Below are 20,436 nucleotides of genomic sequence, written 5' to 3' on the forward strand. Positions count from 1 at the left end.
TATGCATGATCAAAGATGATATGGAAAAAGTGAAAGAGACAAAAAAAGTTGGCTAACATGTTTGTGCTGAAAGACTTGGGGCATTTGAAGCATTTTCTTGTGTTGGAGATAACATCCTCTCCAAAGGGCCTATATTTGTCCGAGCATAAGTATGCCACAGACTTGGTGGTGAAGGCAAAATTGACAGATGCTTCAAAAAGAGTCACCTTCCCTATGAAAACAAATTAGATGATGTGAGTCACTGATGGTGTTGAGTTAGAAGATCTAGTCATTTACATGCAATTAGTTTGAAACCTTATATATTTGACTATATCTAGACCAAACATTACCTATGCATTTCATGTGGTCATTTATGAGTACTCTCAGGATAGTTCATTTAGTAGTTGTACTAAGGATTATCAGGTATGTAAGAGACACAATACACTATTGCATGTTCTCATCTTCATATGACACAAAGCTACGGGCTTTTTGTGATGCTGACTTTGGAGGTTTTACTCGAGATAGGCTTTCCACTGCTGGTTTTTGTGTTTTTCTGGGAAGTTTCTTGTTCTCATGGAAAAGCAAGAAACAACAGAGGGCTACTTTATCCACTACATAAGCAGAAGACAGAGCAATGACTCAAGTCACAACTAAGATAGTTTGGATACGATGGTTGTTGAGTTAGGAATTTCTAGTGTAGACAAAACTTTGTTATATTGTGATAATATGAGTGCTATCCATATTGCAAGGAATCTAGAATTTCATGAGAACACCAAACACATTGAAATAGATTGTCACTATATAAGAAGGGTTTATGAAGATAGAATCATTGCTTTGAACCATGTGAGCTCGAAGAATCAGATTGAAGATGTGTATACAAAAAGTTTGGCTCCTGCGCATTTCAATACTTTTCTTTCCAAACTTGGAATGATCCCTTTACATCACTCCAAGTTTGAAGGGGAGTGTTGAAACATATATGTAATTTCGCTTTTGTTTTCTTTTTATTCTTTTGTACGGTCTTATAGGTAAGGGGTAAACTTGTAAAATAGTTCTTTATGTTACTTTTCTTTTGTAACCCTTTAGAGAGGTCGACCCAAATATAAAAGGGCACTCTCATTTACGTTGTGTAGAATGACATCTTTTACTTCTTCAAATATGTGTGCTTTTGTAACCCTAGCTCCTCTTTCTCTAAACCTTTATATTTCAACAACCACAAAATATCAGAAATAGAAAACAAAGAATTAAGGGGCTTTTAGAGAACAAAAAATCAAAAGCAAGACACTTTCATTATTATCTACAGGGTATTTGTAAATGGCAATATTTTATTTTTTTGGGTATTGCAGTAAATTACCTTTGATATCATTTTTTAAATTCAATGAATGCTTGTGTATGTATGTGTGAACTGTTAAGTGTAGTTGTTAATATATTTTGTCCTATATATACACCCTTAGTGGCTTATTCTTGTATTTTCTTGTGTTGACCCATAAGAGGTTATATTCTCTAAGTGTTCTCTTGCCTTAATTGGCACACCAAAGCATATACTCCAGTTTGTGACAGTGCACCCCTACTTTTGCATTTCATTACAAAGTGTTGGAAATTCTTATGATTGCATTTTGAACTTTTGATGCATTGATTGAAAAAAAATAATGCATAATTAGTACAACAAAATGTGAAAAGAAATGAAAATACAGACGTCTTTTTTATTGCATACATGATATCTTTTATAGGATCTATACTGTTTTCTAGTTCAGTGGTGGCTGGAAGTTGCCAAACACTATATTTTTTCAGTTTCCCCTTCAATATAATTGGCTATTGGATATTTTATGTTATTTTCAAGTTGTATCTAATTTGGTATATTGATCCAAAGAAGATTCTGTTGGAGGTGCTGATGTATTCTTTCACTTGAATTTATTCATAGGCAGGCCAACACATGAGTTTCCTCATCCTTTGGCACGAGTGCCTCAAAGTGCTGGTTATCGAGTACGTGCTTTTTATATGATCCACACATTTCACTTGTAAATCTATATTCTGTTTTCCTTCACATTTTAGCAATATTCGTATGCATGTTTTCTTTATCTATTGTTTTTAAATCTTCTAAAATATTTGTGAAATTCTCTTCTTTCTTGGTAATTTTATGGTTTACTCATTAATTTATGCTTACTCATTCCAGCTCTCGTATATTGTTGTGGACTTGCTTGTATGGTGGTTTATAAGGGATATGATAAATGACTTTAGAAAAAGAAAGCTGAAACTTCCATCAACTGCATACTTCAGCACATATCATGGATCCATTTCTCATTTGCCAACTGGATACATGTGGAGTCCACACCTTGTGCCAAAACCAAATGGTAAGCATATTTTTCCTATTTTTCCTGTCAAGACTACAATTAGTTGCTTGGAGAGACTGCATTATTTTATGTCATTGGATTATTAAACTTTGTCCTCATCTGAAGCTTCCCAACCAAAAATGTCCTTTAATTTATCATTTTCTTCTTAAAACTGTACAAATTTTTAGATTAATCAGGAATTGGAAGATGGCTAGTAAAAGGAGAATCTTCAAAGAATCAATGGTTACTGCTAGAGAGCATAATAGTTAATTTGCCTTTAGTTGTATAGAGGGGCTTTTTTATCTTTTTGTTTTTTTGTATATAATAGTATTTTGTTGTTTCTACAACATTTTTTCTATTTAGAAAAGTTAACATGTATGTTATATAGTTTCTGAATGAAATCAATACAACACAATAGAAAATCCTCTCTTCATTCTTCTTCTTCTTCTTCACTCACCTAGTGCATAGCTGTCTATTTATGTCCATCCTTTTGCCTTTATTTCTTCCTGAAACTTTAAAGATGTAGCCAATGTTACGAAACAAGAAATATAACAAGAGAGTGCCTCTTATGGGCTTACAAGAACACAATCTCAATGAACAAAAAGGCCACTTATGGGTCAATCACACAAGCACATACACATGGGCCACTTAGGGGCCAAGAACACTATAAAAATATAGAATTTGTATAACAAAGATGCTTGAACCAACATTAAATACAAGAAGGGTTACACCCCTTATTTATGCACAAAAGGAAGCAAAGAAGAACCAGGGAAGTGCTCCCTGTTGGGAGCACTTAGCAACCGTTAAAAATATAGCTGTTGGGAGCACTCCCAACAGCTCAATTTTAAGAGCATTATAAGGACTATAATGTCCTTGATAAAAAGAATAAATTACAAAAATAATAAAAACCTAAAGTGCCCCTAAAAGTAATATAAATGACTGTTGTACCCCTAATGGGTGCAACTTATTATAAGGTTGTGAAAAGACTAAAATACCCTTATTGGATATTTAACTATTACAATGACAATATATATATAATGTAGAGGAATGAAAACCTACCCACTAAAAAACATGCCAAACCTACCCAATGGAAAATTTTTGGTGTTTTTTCCAAAATTCTAACTATACAAATGTGTTCAACATGATTGATTTACTAGAAATCGACACTTGGATCATGAATTTTGGATAGAAAAAAATGGTATTTGGACTCTCGAAAAATTATGAAAATTATACATCGTTGATTTTTGAAACTTATAAAAACATATCCATGCATCGGAATCAAATGTTCCATGAACTGATTCCTATAAAAACAAGCATATTGATCACATCTGTATGGTCGAAATTTTGAAAAAAACACCAAAAATCCAATAAAACATGGTGCATAGGTTTGACATGTTTTTTAATGGGTAGGTTTTCATTCCTCATATAATGTATATATACATACATATATATGCAAATATGCTTGTCTTAACACCACCCTTCAAACTCACGGTGCCACAACCGAGAGTTTGCCAAAGAGAAATTGAAATCTTGGTGACGGAAGTGCTTTGGTGAAGAAGTCCGTCAATTGATACTCGATTGGTACATATGAAAATGTAATATTCTTCTTTAAGAATTTCTCTTTAACATAATGGTAGTCTATTTCGATATGTTTTGTCCGTTTATGAAATGTATGATTGTCGGTGACGTAAACTGCACTTTTGTTGTCACAATACAATCTTGAGGGTTCTGCTATATGAACTCCCAAGTCTTCTAACAATTGTTTCAGCCATACCAACTCAGAAGTAGTGGTTCCATAGCTCGGTACTATGCTTCTGTAGAGGATAGGGATACCTTTTGTTGCTTCTTACATTTCCACGAAATCAATGAATCCCCTACCAAAACACAAAAACTCATAGTTGAGCGATGATCATTCATATCTCCTCTCCAATCAGAGTCTGAATAAACAATAACTTCTAATGGGTAAGAAGATGACAAAAATAAACCATAACTAATAGTTTTTTTGATATATCTAATAATTCTCATTATAACACTCATATGTACTCTAGTAGGAGCATGTTGAAATTGACTAATAAAATGAATATCATGTCCAATATTATGACGAGTAATAAAGTGATAAGATAAAGCTTCAATCAACTGTCTGTAAAGAGTTAGATCCTTCAGAAGTTATTCATTATCCTTCCTCATTTTGGCATTGATAACCTTTGGAGTATTAACTTGTTTTTCATCAGAAAGCCCTGATCGTTCAATGATCTTTGTTGCATACTTAGTCTGTGATAAATAATATCCACGAGGTGAGTAAGCCACTTCAATTATAAGAAAATATCGTAAGAAACTAAGATCTGTCATATCAAAATTAGCTTTGAGAACGTCTTTGATATGACTAACTCTCTGCTTATCACCTCCGGTGATAATCATGTCATCAATATAGAGAAGTAATATTACAATGTTTGTATTAGAAGACTTAACAAACAATGCAGTGTCAGTATAACAAGATTTAAAACCAAGTTGTGTTATTACACTACTGAATCGATCATACCAAGCCTTGGGAGCTTGTTTTAGACCGTATATAGTCTTGCACAACCGAAGGACTTTTTCATGTGCCAACCCTAATCCTGGTGGGGGTTCTATGCAAACTTCTTCATTAAGGTTACCATTCAAAAATGCATTTTAATGTCTATTTAAAAAATCATTTTTTAATCGAGTGGTCATTCGAGCAACTGGAGAAAAAGTTTCATCATAGTCTATTTCGTACTCTTGACTATATCATTTGGCTACATGTCTAGCTTTATACCTCTCTAATATCCCATCACTCTTAGTTTTAATTTTATAAACCCATCTACACCCTATTATTTTTTTTCCTTTGGGTAATATTTGTATTTCCCAAGTTTTTCCCTTCTCTAAAGTCTCTAATTCATCATTAATGGCTATAATCCATTCTTCACGGTTCTTAGCATCATTATAAGAGGATGGTTCTACATATGGGTTCAAAAGAGTCATATGACACAAATCTACTTGGAGCTTTGGAAATCTTCGTGAAGTTTCTAATACTAGATGAATCTATGTCTTGAGTTTGAAAATATCTTTCTAAGGCACATGGTGGATGATATTCGGTGCATCGAGAATAAGTTTGAACTTCATTACGTGAGTAGTTTATACTATCAAGACCTTCATTTCCATTCCCATGTGCATCATGAGTGCCCATATTGTCACTCTTATGCACATCATGAATGTTATTACTATCATAATTGACAACTTTATCATGCTTATTAGCTAGATAAAAAAGAATTGAATAATCATAATGTTCTTTGTTTTTATCTTGATCAAACTCATTTTTGTTTTCAAGAAACATGACATTTCTTGAAACATATAGCTTGTTTTTTCTAATTTCATAACATCTATACCAGAGTTACCAGAAGCTTCATAGATAAGTGGGAAGCTCGCTTCCCGGAAACTCGCTTCGGAGGTGCGATACTCCTCTCTTCCGAAACTTCATAGGAATCTTGATTCCCCGACGCTTCTTCTATGCTTCCCATATGCGTGGTCTACGCCTCCTAATTGCTTTTCTCACGTTTCTTTTCATGTTTTTCATGTATTTTCTCTCACGCTTTCACTCACTTACCATGTACTTTCTTTAAATTGATAACCATCATTGTTAGATTTTAACAAAAATTTAACTCTTTTTCTGAAAAATCATGAAATATATGAATGATCAATTTTATTTTAGTTTTTATTTGTTTCTTGTTCAATTCCTATTCAGTTACCATATTGCTTTATTTTTTATTCATATTTTGCTTTTAAATTGATACTTCGCTTCTCGCTTCCTGTAAATTTTAAAATGCTTCGCTTGTCGCTTCCGCTTCTCGTATCGTTTCCCGCTTTTGCTTCCTAGTTTGACAACCTTGATCTATACCCTTTTTCGTTTTTGGCATATCCCAAGAAAACACAAGGTATAGCTTTTGTACAAATTTTGTTATTCTTGTTGATTAGGACGAAACATTTACAACAAAAAACTCTTAACCTTTTATAATCAGGAGTTTTAAATAATTTTTCAATAGGGAAAAAAATTCCAATAGTTTTTTAAAGCATTCTATTTATTAAGTAGATCGTCGTAAGAGCAGCTTTGGCCTAAAAAATTTATTAGGAACATTGTTAGATATAAGAAGTGTTCTAGTAGTCTCAACAATATGTTTATATTTTTTTTCGGCTAGTGCATTTTATTGAGTATAGGGACAAGATTTTTGATAAATAATCTCATTTAAATCAAGATATTTTTTTAAGTCATTTGATAGAAATTCTCGTCTGGAATCGGATCTAAAAATTTTAATGTTGGCTTCAAATTGCATTTTTGTATAATGATGAAATTTTTTAAAGCAATTAAATACTTCAGATTTGTACTTAAGAAAATATATCCAAGTGTGTCTACTAAAATCATCCACGAAAATAACATAGGATGATACTCCTCCTTTGGACACAACCGGAGCTGATCCCCATACATCCGAGTGCACTAATTCAAATAGTTCTTTAGATATAAAATGTCTAGGTTCATATGGCAAGGATTTCATTTTACCAAAAATAAAATCTTCACAAACTAAATTTTGTTCTTTACATCTTATAAGAAATGAAAATAAATGTAATTTTGACATACTAGGATGTCGTAGTCTTTTGTGCCAACTTTTTATATCTTTCTTTTCCACAAAATTACAAAAACATGGTTTGATAATTCAAGGTTATCCATTACATAGAGATCTCCCCTTTTATGGTCTTTGCCCAGTCGGCTTCTGTAAACACCCCAAATTTTCACCCTCATCTAGTGTTTATATATTTCATGTGTCATTGCATATCATTGCATGCATTCGGCATACCATTTCATTGCATTGCATGGCATTACATCTCATTTTCGAGATCCAACACTCCTGTTTTCAAAATATTTAATCCAGATTCGGGTTTTAAAACTTTTCTTTCAAAATCAATTTTAAAACCTGGGTTTTTAATCAGCGTTCTGTCATTTGCCAACCCCAAGGACCTTATATTTTGAAATGTTTTCTCATAAAACAATCTGGATTTGTTTTAAACTCAATTTTCAACCGATTTCAATTCTCAGATGAGACTCATTTAGGTGGTGTCGCTTCTGGATTCCTTCACTTGTCAAAAATCTCCAAAAATTTCAGAGTCCTAGTTGGATCATGACTCTTTTTCCAGAGTCCAGTCGGATCAGAACTCTACTTTTCACTACCTTTTTACCTGTTTTCGGAGAAAACCTTTCAAAATCTTCTATTTTGGCCAAAATTTCAGAGTCTTAGTTGGATCAAGACTCTTCTTCAAGAGTCCAGTTGGATCAGGACTCTTCTTAAGAGTTTTAATCGGATTAGGACTCTAATCTTTTACAGCTATTTTATCCATTTCCAATAAAATCTTTCAAAATCTTTCAAAATGAGTCAGAAACTCAAAGTTTTAGTCAAAACAGGACTTTGTTCAGAGAGTTCTAGTTGGCACAGAACTCTGATCCTAATTTCGATTTTGAAAGAATCTTTCAAAAATCTTTCTATCTATCAAAATTGTTACACTTTTATCAAATAATTTCAAAATTCTGAGGTTTTATCCCAGAGTCCTGATCAAATCAGGACTCTACCCCAGAGTCCTGATCGAATCAAGACTCTATCCAAAATTAGTTTTCATACTTCATTTTTACTGGTTTTCAAAAGCTTTGCCCCGAATTTCATTATTTGCTTATCAGAAAACCAAAATTCGTAGAGTTCTGATCGAATCAGGACTCTTTCTTAGAGTCCTAATCAGATCAGGACTCTGAACCAAAACTTCAATTGTATCCTGTTTTTAACTGTTTTTTAAAATTCTCTCATTTGTTTTCTCAGAAAATCCAAAAATCTGAGAGTCCTAGTTCAATTAGGACTTTGTCCTCAGAGTCTCAGTTGAATCAGAACTCTGTTTTATTTCAATACTTATTATTGTTTTCACTGTTTTCACAAGTTCTTTCATCTGTTTTTCAGAAAATACCAAAAAATTTTTAGAGTTTTAGTCCGATCAGGACTCTGTCCCGGAGTCCTAATCCAGTCAGGAGTCTGTTTTAAAGTTCGTTTTTACTTCTAGTTTTTTATTTATTTCCATTTGTTTTAAAAAATTGGGTCATTTTGTAGAGTCCAATTAATCCAGGACTCTATTTCAGAGTTTTGATTGAGTAAGGACTCTAACCCTGACTGTATTTTCTGACTCGTTTCACCATTTCTGATAAAATCTTTTCAAAAACTCCTTCATTTGGCTTTTAAAATCAAAATCTCAGAGTCCTAAAATTTCAGGACTCTAGCATGGAGTTCTAGTTTACTTGAGACTCTATTTTCAAAGATTCTGAATTTCAATTATTGATTTTAACCTCTTTTTCAAAGCCATTTTCAGTATTTATTTCAAATTTTCAAAACTCTGATGTGGGGTCCACTCAGTTGGCGTCATATCCAGAGGAGTTCTGACCCAGTTGGAATTCTATGCCATTTCAAAACTTTTGATTTCAAGTTTACTTTTGAAAATCTTTTGAAAATTCTCTCAATTTCAAGCTTTAAAATCGTTTTTGAAAATTCAAGTGGGGCCCACTCAAGGTGGCGCCACATTTGTAAAAGTCAAGGTTAGACTAGGATTAGTCAATGTCCTACCTAGGTTAGATGTCTAGGTGAGTCAAAATTTAATTTTAAAAACCTCTATCTTCACTCTAGTTTCTAATTTTGATTTTAAAGTTTTAAAAAATTAGGTTTTTTAAAAACCCAAATGGTGCCACATTTGGGGTTTTTAGGTCAATTAGAGGTCTAATTAGGAGTCTTAGGTTAGTTGGGGGCTTAATTACGAAGGTCAAGAGTCAAATTCAATTAGGAAAAATCGTCCCCCAATAATTTTTTGAGATAGGTTTTTAAAAGGGACAAAATTGGAATTAATTACCCTTTTTTTTAACCTAATTTTTTCTATTTAAAGAGGCTAGAGGGGAGGTCGACCACTAAGGCTTTCTCAGCAGTTTCTTGGACCTTCTCTCTCCTCCCAGCTGCTCCCTCCATTGCTTCACCATCCAAGGTAGGATTCCTTAGTATTTTTTTATAGTTTTTATTATTTTTTTATGATTTTTCAATAGATTTCACCATGTGAGCCTCTCTTTTCATGGTTTAAACCATGGAATCACCATAAAGAACCTCAAGTTTAATCCAAGAAGATGATCTAAACCTATTCCATGCTGTTTTCCAGGATTCTAATCCGTTAGAATCGATAAAAGGTATGTTTTCTACGTTCTTAACCAAAGAAACGTGAGATTTACCCGTTAAATGGGTTAAATCCATGATTTCAAAGGTGAAAGCAATTCCAGCCATGGATTCCCTGTGTTTTATTTTTTATTTTTACATATTAATGTTTATTACGTGTATTCCAACATAGAAATTAATTTAGTTTTATTGTTTAAGTATTTTTTTACTGTTCTCATTGATTAAAGCATGTTTTATTGAGTTTTATTAAATTTCTGTGTGTTTTAAGCTTAGATCATTAAAATACTCACTGTAAATTTCTGTTTTTTTTTTATATGTGATACACGGATATGTTAGTGAGCTACTCTAAAAAATCAGATGTTTTGGGATTCAGGAACCCTGTTAAAAAAATAAAAAGATTAAGCCGTGATTTTCAATCGTTTAGAATCGTTATTGAAATTCATAAGTAACTTGCAGTTGTGTTATTTTTCTCATCCGATATCCGATTTGAGATCCGTAAAGTGCAGTTGTAACGCCCCAAAAATCCAGGACTTGTAACTTTTAGAATAGTTTAGAAAGCTTTAAAATCATACAAAAATCAGAGTTTAAATAATACTTCAGCGGAAAATGATATTTTTAAAACCACAAGTCAATGGACCTTGAGCGCATTACAGCGTAAACTTTTCTTTGTCAAATCCCGCACAACCATTGAAATCAAATGGTTTAGAAATGGAGTTTCAATAGTTGAGAATTCGTTTGTTGAAACCAAGAAGAAGCTTACTAAAACAGTTTTATTAACTCACGGTTTAATAAAAGAGAAATTTTGAAATACACTTTATACCAAATTTACCAACATGTCCTCAGGAGCGAAACGTTAGGGAAAGAGCTCTAGCTTGATCTCATCACGCCATCGTGCCATCGCAGACCGTATTACCTATTCAAAACCTGCCCATAAAATGGGTCAGTTTCGCTAAAAACTAGTAGGTGCACAGATATGACAATATTGAACATAATTAAGCAGAATAATTTAATAGGTCAAGTAGACAAGCAATTATATAACAATTTAATTTCAACAGATTCACAGAGCAACTATCATGAGCACAATGCTAAAATTATTACAAGCATTTTACTGGCACAAGTAGGCTAACTACTGCAAGCAAAACACTGCACAAGAAAGTTAACTAGCCAAATACAATGCTTTATCAACCACACACACAATTCCATAAGTATTGAACCTGTTGTATCCTATAACTTTCATACGTGCATAACTGAACACATTGTGTGATCGGATTTAAATTATGTTTCGATATTAACTGGCCAAGCGGGTACGCACAAGGCACGACTCTAGAAACAACCTAGACTGATCCGGGGGTTTATTATGCTATGTATTTTATGATAACCCGAATAGCTGACTGAGTTCGCACCTAAGGGGACGGTCGGTGACCAAGAGAGAAATCCCCAAAGCAGCATAAACAATGGATGCATCCCAAACATGGAGAGCTACCTCCTAGGATAATTATGGTAGTCCCATTCCCCTAACTCTGATGACTGGGGAAGCTGAGTCTTTTGCTCGTAACTGCCATTAATGGCCTGTCCATCGAAGTTTTGTACCTTCCTGTCCTCTCTCCTGACAGGAGTCAGCGATTCGAATGAGTACATCAGGGGTAGTTAACTGAAGACTCATTCTATATACTCTGGTCTTTCGACCAACTCGAGTATCTTGCCGGTGAAGGCGAAAACATCACTTATTTAGGTGATCACAACATTTTGTTATTTGCACTCATCGAGGTTGCCACAACCTACTCATCCAATCATCGCAACGTAAGAAGACGTACTTGTCAAAAAGTACGGTCGTACTTGTCAAAAGTACGACTACGATGAAAGGGGAAATAGTTTCACAAAAGAAACCCCAATAGATATTATCTACAAAAGAATTAATACAACATATCCTGGCAAGATAAGTCTTGAATTCAATTCAACAACATTTTTCATATTTCATGATGCAAGGTCATCTCGGATCTCTCGTCCGATCAATAAAGTACTTAACATGTTGTGCATGTCTAAAAGTACGCTATACTGAACCAAGGAGGTGTGTGGGCTTCTCAAAAGGAACACCCAACACACAACTTCATAATGATCCCAAGAATAAAGGAGTGCTCGTTTGGCACGATTCATCCTTAAAAGCCATAATGCCACATTAAGTCATTCACACAAGACACAACACTATCAATCTTACATCCAAAATTTATCTTAGTATCGACATGTGACACTAGATTGATACATAAAGAATGGGTCCTTCAACAGAACCCCACTCATTCATATGCTCATGCCCCTGATCGGGTTTATTCGAATTGGGTCACAACTCGAATCGGGGTTATAAAATATTTCTCCCAAGTGTGTGGACCTGGGAGGGCCCATATGTGACTTCGAAATCCGACAGGACTTAAAATATAACTTTACAAAAGTTGTGCACTTTGAAGAGCCCTGAGTTTGCAGAAGGAAATCCTCTTTAAAAGAACTATAGCGCACAAGTGCAACTTCTAGTGTTTTGAAAACAAGTGATAACAGGATAGGCACAAGACTACATTTATGTAAGTACATATTTACCATAAATGTGAGCATATGCAGGTTATCATATGACGACAAGCAACTCTCGACTTGCGATGCCACACATCAAGCGAAAAACACATAAATAACACCCGAGGTGCCAAACCATACCTTGATCACTTTAGATAGGCAAACACATAAGGTCATAAGTAATACATGAGACACGAAATCGTACCTCTCTCAAAGGAAATATGCAGGCAAAAATGTATACAAGCAAACAAGGGCATATGTATTTCAAAAAGTACGAAATCACACCTCAAATTCATAAACAACTACGCAAAATAATAATCGAATAATGAAATTGTACATCCACCCATAGAAAGGTACAGGCAAGTATATATGCAGGCAATTTAGGGCATAAGTATTGCAAAAAGTGCGAAACCACCTTCAACCCATAAGCAAATACGCAAATTAATACTCGAAGAGTAAAATCGTACCTCGACTCATAAGCATGCAGACAAGAATAATACGCCACGCAAAAGCAATATAAATCTAAGTACAACTAGCATGGACATCTTAATTATTTCAACTTAATTAGATCTATTGCCCCTTGTGCGACTTTACCCTACCTCGGAATGTCGTGCAGTTGCGTACGCCTACGCGTGAGGATAATACGAGGGTTGAGCTGCAGAGCACGATCGGGACCTGTTGCGTAAATATGCAAGAGTGTTAAATATTCAATTTTGCTAATATAATTAATGGTGCGACGAGGACATGGTAGGTTTAGGCGACAGGGATGAGCCACTACCGAAAACAGCAAGGTGGCAGAGAAAGAGCCATTGCCAAACATAGCGAGGCGGCAGGGGGCGAGCCCCTGCAGACAGCACTGAAGCGGCAGGGGTCGCACCCTTGCCGACAGCAGCGAAGTGGCAGGGGGCTAGCCACTGCCGACAACAACGAATCGGCAGGGGGCTAGCCCCTACCGACCACACTAAAGCCGCAGGGGTCGCACCCCTACCGGCGGCAGCGAAGCGGCAGGGGGCTAGCCGGTGCCGACAGCAACGAATCGGCAGGGGTCGCTCCGCTGCCGACCACACTGAAACGGTAGGGGGCTAGCCACTGCCGACAACAACGAATCGGTAGGGGTCGCTACCCTGCCGACAACACTGAAACGGCAGGGGGTCGCACCCTTTCCGACGACAGCGAATCGGCAAGGGGCTAGCCCCTGCCGACAGCAACGAATCGGCAGGGGTCGCTCCTTTGTCGACCACACTGAAACGGCAGGGGGTCGCACCCCTACCGACGACTGCGAATCGGCAGGGGGCTAGCCCTTGCCGACAGAAATGAATCGGCAGGGGTTGCTCCCCTGTCGACCACACTGAAACGGCAGGGGGTCGCACCCCTGCCGATGACTGTGAATCGGTAGGGGGCTAGCCCCTGCCGACAGAAATGAATCGGCAGGGGTTGCTCCCCTGCCGACCACACTGAAACGGCAGGGGGTCGCACCCCTGCCGACGACAGTGAATCGGCAAGGGTCGCTCCCCTGCCGACAACACAGAGACGGCAGGGGGTCGCACCCCTACCGACGACAGCGAATCGGCAGGGGCCGAGCCCCTGTCGTCTGGCGAAAGGACGATGGCAGGGGGATAAACCCCTGCCGAAGAGAGAGAGAGATAGAGATCGGGGCGAAGGGGTGTCGCAGGGGCCCTTGGCCCCCTGCCGGCACTCCGGCGAACCCCCAAAAGAGGGAAGGGGACAACAGGGGCCCTGTAGGCCCCCTGTCGGGTCTCCAAAGGCAAGGAGGAAGGTGGGAGGGCGCGGCAGGGGCCGTGCGCCGCCTGCCGGCGTCCTAGCGAGGTGACAGAGAGGGAGATGGGAGGGGGAGAAGAGGGAGGAGGAGACTGAGATAGAGGGCGTACCTGGAAGGGGAGGAGGCGAGGTGGCTGGCGACTCTGGAGGCGTCGATCGAGGGCGGCGTGCTGGGGGCGAAGGGCTGTGTGCCCTCCCCCGCCCCCCTGCAGGGCTTTTAAAAGCCTCAGGGGGGCGATGAATGGGGAAACCCCGATGGGTTTCCCCTAATCTCCCCGAAATCGAAGGTGGAAGGGGGGAGGCGCTCGGGAAGAGGATTTAAAATCCTCTTCCTGAGTCGGGTTATTAAAACCCTAATGAAGAGGGGCCCGGGTCGGGTCCGGACCCGACCCGGCACGGGTCCAAAATATTTTTTTTTTTTTAAAGCGGGTTTTTACAGCAGTGGATTCATGTTGATATGAATGGCTCGAGTTGAGTATGGAAAATGAATCTTACGAGGGTTTCATCTTCACCAAGAATAGCAATCAACAAGAATCGAAAAAGAAAATCAATTTCACCTTCTCTTCCAACGCCGGCCACAATGACTGCAAAAATAACAAGAGCAACCATACAGGCCAAAAAGAAAAGTCTTCAAGGCAAAATAAAAAGTTGGATAAAAAAAAAAAAAAGATAAAGCGAGATAGTTGGGGTAGCGATCGCCAGTTTACTTGTAACGCCCCAAAATTTTAACCCTAAATTTGAGGGGTTTTTTTTTTTTTGAAGCGGAAACCGCAAATGATTCCAGGGTTAAGCATTTCAGAACGATACAAGAAGGTAAAAGCAAATCACACCATTTATTTTTATTTCAATAATAATAGAATCCAACATCAGAGTTTTTCACATTATGAATCTCAAACTAAAATTTCCAGCCGGCCCTACCCACACGATTGCAGCCGTTGATCGCCGAAAATTTCTGAAATAGGTACGGGTTCTCCTTTTATTTCGAATAGGGTGAGAAGCACATATTTGTATTCTGTGCAATATTTTAGAAGAAGATTTCCAGAGAGAAGTAAGTTGAGTACTTACTCTTATAAGAGTTTGATAGCCCTATCTTTTGAACTATATTTTGGGAAGAATATGTACTTGTGAGGATCTTGTTCATGGATCCCTAAATCAGGATAGCTTCACATTTTATTTTCATACGCAAATCAGGTCCAGTTTTAGAATATGTAAGATCGTGGGTGTATGATGCAAGAATGAGCATTAGCATGCATACTTGCTAAGATACATACAGGAGCATGGAATTTTAGCTTAGAGATTCATGAAATGTATTCCAGATTTTTTATTACTTGTATAGATACATAATAAGAAGAAAACCTGTGTGTTCTGATTTATGCATGTGGGTAAAACCATATTAGTGTAAGCTATTTCCTGGGTAAACCAGAAATCTTGTCTGTGTTTTATAATTGAGAACATTTGTATTAAGTGGAATGTTTATTTTCTCTTTGGAGTACTTGTAGAAAAAGTTTGGATTCAAAGGCCTATGTAAGCCTGTGGGGTTATGAAGTGAACCCACAACAGTTGTCATGGTTTCGTGTCAGATGTGCATGATTTGTCATGGTGAATGTCATTGGAGCACTTCGTTTTAGATCACATATTAAAAGGTAGCAGTTTTGGAAACAAATGGGTTGATCTATTGTGCAGGACTGACCTGGCACTGATACTTATTTCCATCGGTTTTATAGTGCATCTTCCCAGTTTATGTTATTCACAATCTTTTGTTTTGTTTGAGTCAGGAATTTATCTCTACATGTTTATTTTATTCAATTGGCATGGTTATTTCCTGTTTTATTTGGTGGTCTCATATTTTTCTAATTTTGTTTCTTGAACTTGTTTTGTACATTAATATCAAAGGCTAAGTTGCATTATTTCTCTAGACATATAGCATTTTTTTTTATGATTCATACTTATTCGTTGTTAACTTAAATCCCTTCCTTGAACATCATAGGATGGATGCTGGTTAGGCTGAACCAGACCCATCTCCGTACCAGCTGGACACCTGGCAGCCCAGCCGAGTGGTCGGTTGGGGCATGCCAGTCCCTGTCAGGCTTAGTCCAGCCCGGTTGGACTGGTGCAAGCTGGGCAGCATTCTGCCAGGCCTTGGCAGTGTGCTCACTGGCCCAGCTGGGTGTGTATGGTGACTGCCAAGCTCAGCCGACCGAGTCAGCTGGGCTGGAGCCGTGTCCCAGCCGACTGTTTGTCAGCTGGGTGCTGGAGCAGTCTCCCTTTTTAAAAGCATATATATATATATATATATATATATATATATATATATGTATATATATATAATATATATATGCAGTTTGGTATTGGACAGGCCCAAATTCTCTGTTTATGAAAAATGAATTGGTTAGGCTATGCCTGCAAATATTTCAGATTATGTTAAGTGTATTGAGCTTAATCATATGCATACAAAAGGGGTGCTTTTCCTTATGTGAATGAACTTGTTGTATGATACTTATTCAAAATTGTTGTTGCAAGTAGGCTTACTTGTGCAGGTACATATACGAAATTTAGGTGCTTTTGCAAGATCAAAATAGCATGAGTGTTCGTACGTTTTAACTGAAATAATTCATTAATGAAATCATGCAATTGGCAGGGATTGTGCAATGAATGAAAGTATGCATTGCATTGTTGGTGTGGAAACTCGTGCTCATGTATTAAAATATTATTGATTTTGGTCGCAGAAGAATGTGCATTGAAAAGTGTGTGATAAGAATGCCTAAGTGACATACTCTTGATGATTTTTGCTTATGAAGGCATTGATGGTCAATTGGATCATCAGGGGCTGGGTGAGCCTCGAGAACCAGTTGTTCTCTATTTTAGTTATTTTTGATGCATTGCAACAAATCAAAGGTGATATTATTGTTCTACCACACTGTTCTATGTGATCACGGGCTGTGGTCCCGTGAAAAAGCTTAGCATGCTGATGTGCAAGCTTATGTTATTAATTCTGCATGTAAATTTGCAAATTTAAAGGAATGAATTAATAACCAGATAAAAGAAAATAAAGAACAGTGTAATTCACTTTTTCCTTGATGTCCCTGCTTTAGCGTGGGAATCTTGGATATTGCGGTTTAGGGGAAACCGTGAGGATACAAAAACTCCGTGTGCGTTTTGTTGCCCCTGAACCCGATATTGAGGTTCTTCTCCTGGCCACGGTTTTAGGGAGAATCCGCCACTTTACCCGGAAGTGGTGTGTTAGTCACAGCTATGAGTTTGTTTTGGTATACCAAGAAAGTGGTGCCAGTGGATGCTGTTTTCCCTGGTGTCCCCGACTTTGGATGCTGTTTTCCAAGGTTCCGATGGATGGTGCTGTTTCCTGATATCGGTCGAGGGCTAAGTTTGGAACCCGGTAATAAAATACAAATTGTGTGTGAAGCTACCCCGGGAACCCTACTTGACCTCGGGGATTGTACCCGTTTGGTGTATCCGCGGGCCACTGTAATTAAAAAGAGGAACTTAAGGACGTGTGCATTAAATAGGACATACATATGGAAAGAGGAGGGCTTAAATGAAAGATAATATGGGTTCATGCATTGTACATAAATCATGCATATTCTTACTCTGCATTAGTTCATGCATGTTTACCTGTTCACTTGGTTGCTATACATTGATCATTGCATGATGTTGATCTTTGTTGCATTTAATTTTCCTTTGTGATTAAGTTGTAATTAATGTTAATTACTTAGCGTTCCCTCATGCTAAATGTTTATTTTATTATGCATAACTGGTTAATTGCCTTATAATTTGGTTATAGTTGTAACTTCCTAAAATATTACCTGAATCTTATTTATGCTCTTTTCCTTATTTGATTCATTAGGGAAACCTGTACGCAGAATTCTTCGAATTTCTGACCCTCTTATTTTATTGGTTTTTCCCAGGCACAGGTGATCAGTGAAGTCGACTAGCTTTAGAGGGATACGAGGGTCACATTTGTTTCAGACGTCTTCACTTACGGACAGAGTCGCTCTACTGTTATTTTCTTTTAGTTCTTCTAATTTCCTGCAATTTGATATTTCACTTCTGACATGGAACATATTACTCTTATTGATTCATTAATAAAAGAATTCAGTGGATTGGTTATGATTGATAAATGTAAGTTGCTTTGTGGTGTGTGGTTATCCAACTGAAATTGGAACTGTAGGGACCCCAGGTCTCTGGGAAGTTTTCCGCGACTCTTAGAAAAAAAATAAAATATTCCGCATTTTTCAAAGGTAGGAGTTGGGGTCGTTACATAAAAAGTTGAGTCCTGAAATGTCCCTTAGAAAAGCAAGTTGTTTTGATTTAATTTGAACCTGTAGATCAATTCGGATGGTTGGTTTTGTAATGAAATACGCGGAAAAGAAATGTATGTCCTACAATGGACATTCACACATAGAAATCAAAGAACAAGTCCAAAAGAGGATATACACAAAAGCCAATAATGGCTAGAAATCATAAGATTGTATAAAAGCACTAAAGGGCTTGAAGAAGCCACACATTACAAAGGGGGAGACCCCACTTATTTATAGGCAAGAGAGGAGTGAGAGAGGGATAGAGAAGGGAGAGAGAGAGAGGCACCATTGGGAGACCCAACAAGGTGTCGTTGGGCTCCCAACAGTCACAATTGTGACCGTTGGGGGCCCAACGACTCTTTGTTGGGCCCCCCAATGAAGGTGCATTTAATGCACAAAAGGGAAAAAGAAAAAATAAGAAAAAAAGGAAAAAGAAAAGAAAAAGTAAAAAACAAAAAAAAGACTATACTGCCTCTATTGGACGATTTTACATAAATACCCCTTATCGGGTATGAGTGAATATACTTATATATATATATATATATATAAATATATTGATTACATGTATATTTTAGCACCCCCCCTCAAGCTTTACGGGGATACAACTGAAAGCTCGTTGAGAAGAAACATGAAACGAGGAGCAGCAAGAGCTTTAGTGAAGAAATCCGCCAATTGGTACTCGGATGTGACGTAGGGCAGTGCTATGGTTCCTTTTAAGTATTCATCTCGAACATAGTGGCAGTCCATCTCTATGTGTTTAGTCCGCTCATGGAAGGTGTGATTGCTTGCAATATAAATGGCGCTTTTGTTATCACAACACATCTTCGAAGGAGTAGAGATGATTATGCCCATATCATTGAGGAGACTTCTAAGCCACACAAGCTCCATGGTTGTAGTGGCCATTGCACGATATTCTGCTTCTGTTGAGGATAATGACACCTTTTGTTGCTTCTTGTATCTCCAAGAGATCATATAGTCACCTAAGAAAACACAAAAACCTATAATTGAGACTCTATCATTGGGGTTTCCTCCCCAATCAGCATCAGTATAAGCAATTAAATCAAGAGATGATGAAGAGGAAAGAAAAACTCCCTTAGTTATGGTGTTTTTAATGTATCTGACTATTCTTAAGACTGCACTCATGTGCACAGTTGTAGGTGCATGTTGAAACTGACTGACTGAGTGAACTGCATGAGCTATGTCTGGCCGAGTGATGGATAAGTATGTCAGAGACCCAACAAGTTGACGGTAGGGAGTAGGATTCTCGATAAGTATTCCATCTTCCAACCTTAACTTTACATTGATGACCTCAGGGGTTTCTGCCTTCTTATCATCGGAAATTTCAGATTTGGAACAAATGTCAGCAGCAAGTTTCATCTGAGAGAGAATATATCCTCGGGGAGAGTAGGCTACTTCAATACCTAAAAGATATCTTAAGAAACCAAGGTCAGACATGTCAAAATTTTCTTTTAAAACTTTCTTAATATCATGGATTCCTTGTTCATCACTTCCAGTGATGATCATATCAACATATAGTAGTAAAATAACTAGTGAAGACCCTGCACTTTTCACAAACAACGCAGTGTCAGTATAACTTGAACGAAAATTCAAACTAGTCATTATACTGCTAAATCTGTCATGCCAAGCCTTTGGGGCTTGCTTTAAACCATAAAGTGCCTTTTTGAGTTTAAGAATTTTGTTTTCACCAATAGATACTCCTGGTGGAGGATCCATATAGACCTCTTCACTTAGTTCACCATTAAGAAATGCGTTCTTAACATCCAATTGATAGATAGGCCATTTTTAACGGATGCAACCACAATAAGAGTCCTAACATTAGTCATTCTAGCTACGGGAGCGAAGGTTTCTTCATAGTTTATTCCGTACTCTTGAGCATATCCTTTGGCTACCAACCTAGCTTTATAACGTTCTAATGACCCATCACTTTTAGTTTTAATTTTGAAGACCCATCTACATCCAATGGACTTCTTTCCAGTGGGTAATGAAGTTATTTCTCAAGTTTTAGCCTTTTCAAGGGCACTAAGTTCTAGTTTCATGGCTTCAACCCATTGAGGAATGTTTTTGGCTTCATTATAGTGTGATGGTTCATGATAAGAGTGTAATGCAATTAGGCATGCCCTATATTTAGGTGTTAGGGACTCATAGGAAACAAACCTATTAGGAGGATTGGAGATTCGGCTAGATCTCCTTAAAGAGGTTTCTTCT

At 37.4% G+C, this 20,436-nt stretch overlaps 1 protein-coding gene across 3 annotated transcripts in view; it reads left to right on the forward strand.

Moving 5' to 3' along the window:
* Window positions 1–20,436, forward strand: part of LOC149847120 (sterol 3-beta-glucosyltransferase UGT80B1-like) — a 249,396-nt gene that overhangs the window by 134,577 nt on the left and 94,383 nt on the right. For all 3 annotated transcript variants that reach the window (XR_016430342.1, XM_089996829.1, XM_089996830.1), the window contains exons 8-9: window positions 1,902–1,959; window positions 2,150–2,327. Coding sequence is in view for 2 of the 3 variants with exons in the window: in XM_089996829.1 (XP_089852955.1) it covers window positions 1,902–1,959; window positions 2,150–2,327 (236 nt within the window). In the remaining variant the exon portion in view is untranslated. The remainder of the gene's footprint in view (window positions 1–1,901; window positions 1,960–2,149; window positions 2,328–20,436) is intronic.

The sequence above is a fragment of the Nuphar pumila genome, chromosome 2, assembly GCF_984573655.1.
Source record: "Nuphar pumila chromosome 2, dmNupPumi1.hap1.1, whole genome shotgun sequence".
Taxonomy (NCBI): Eukaryota; Viridiplantae; Streptophyta; class Magnoliopsida; order Nymphaeales; family Nymphaeaceae; genus Nuphar; species Nuphar pumila.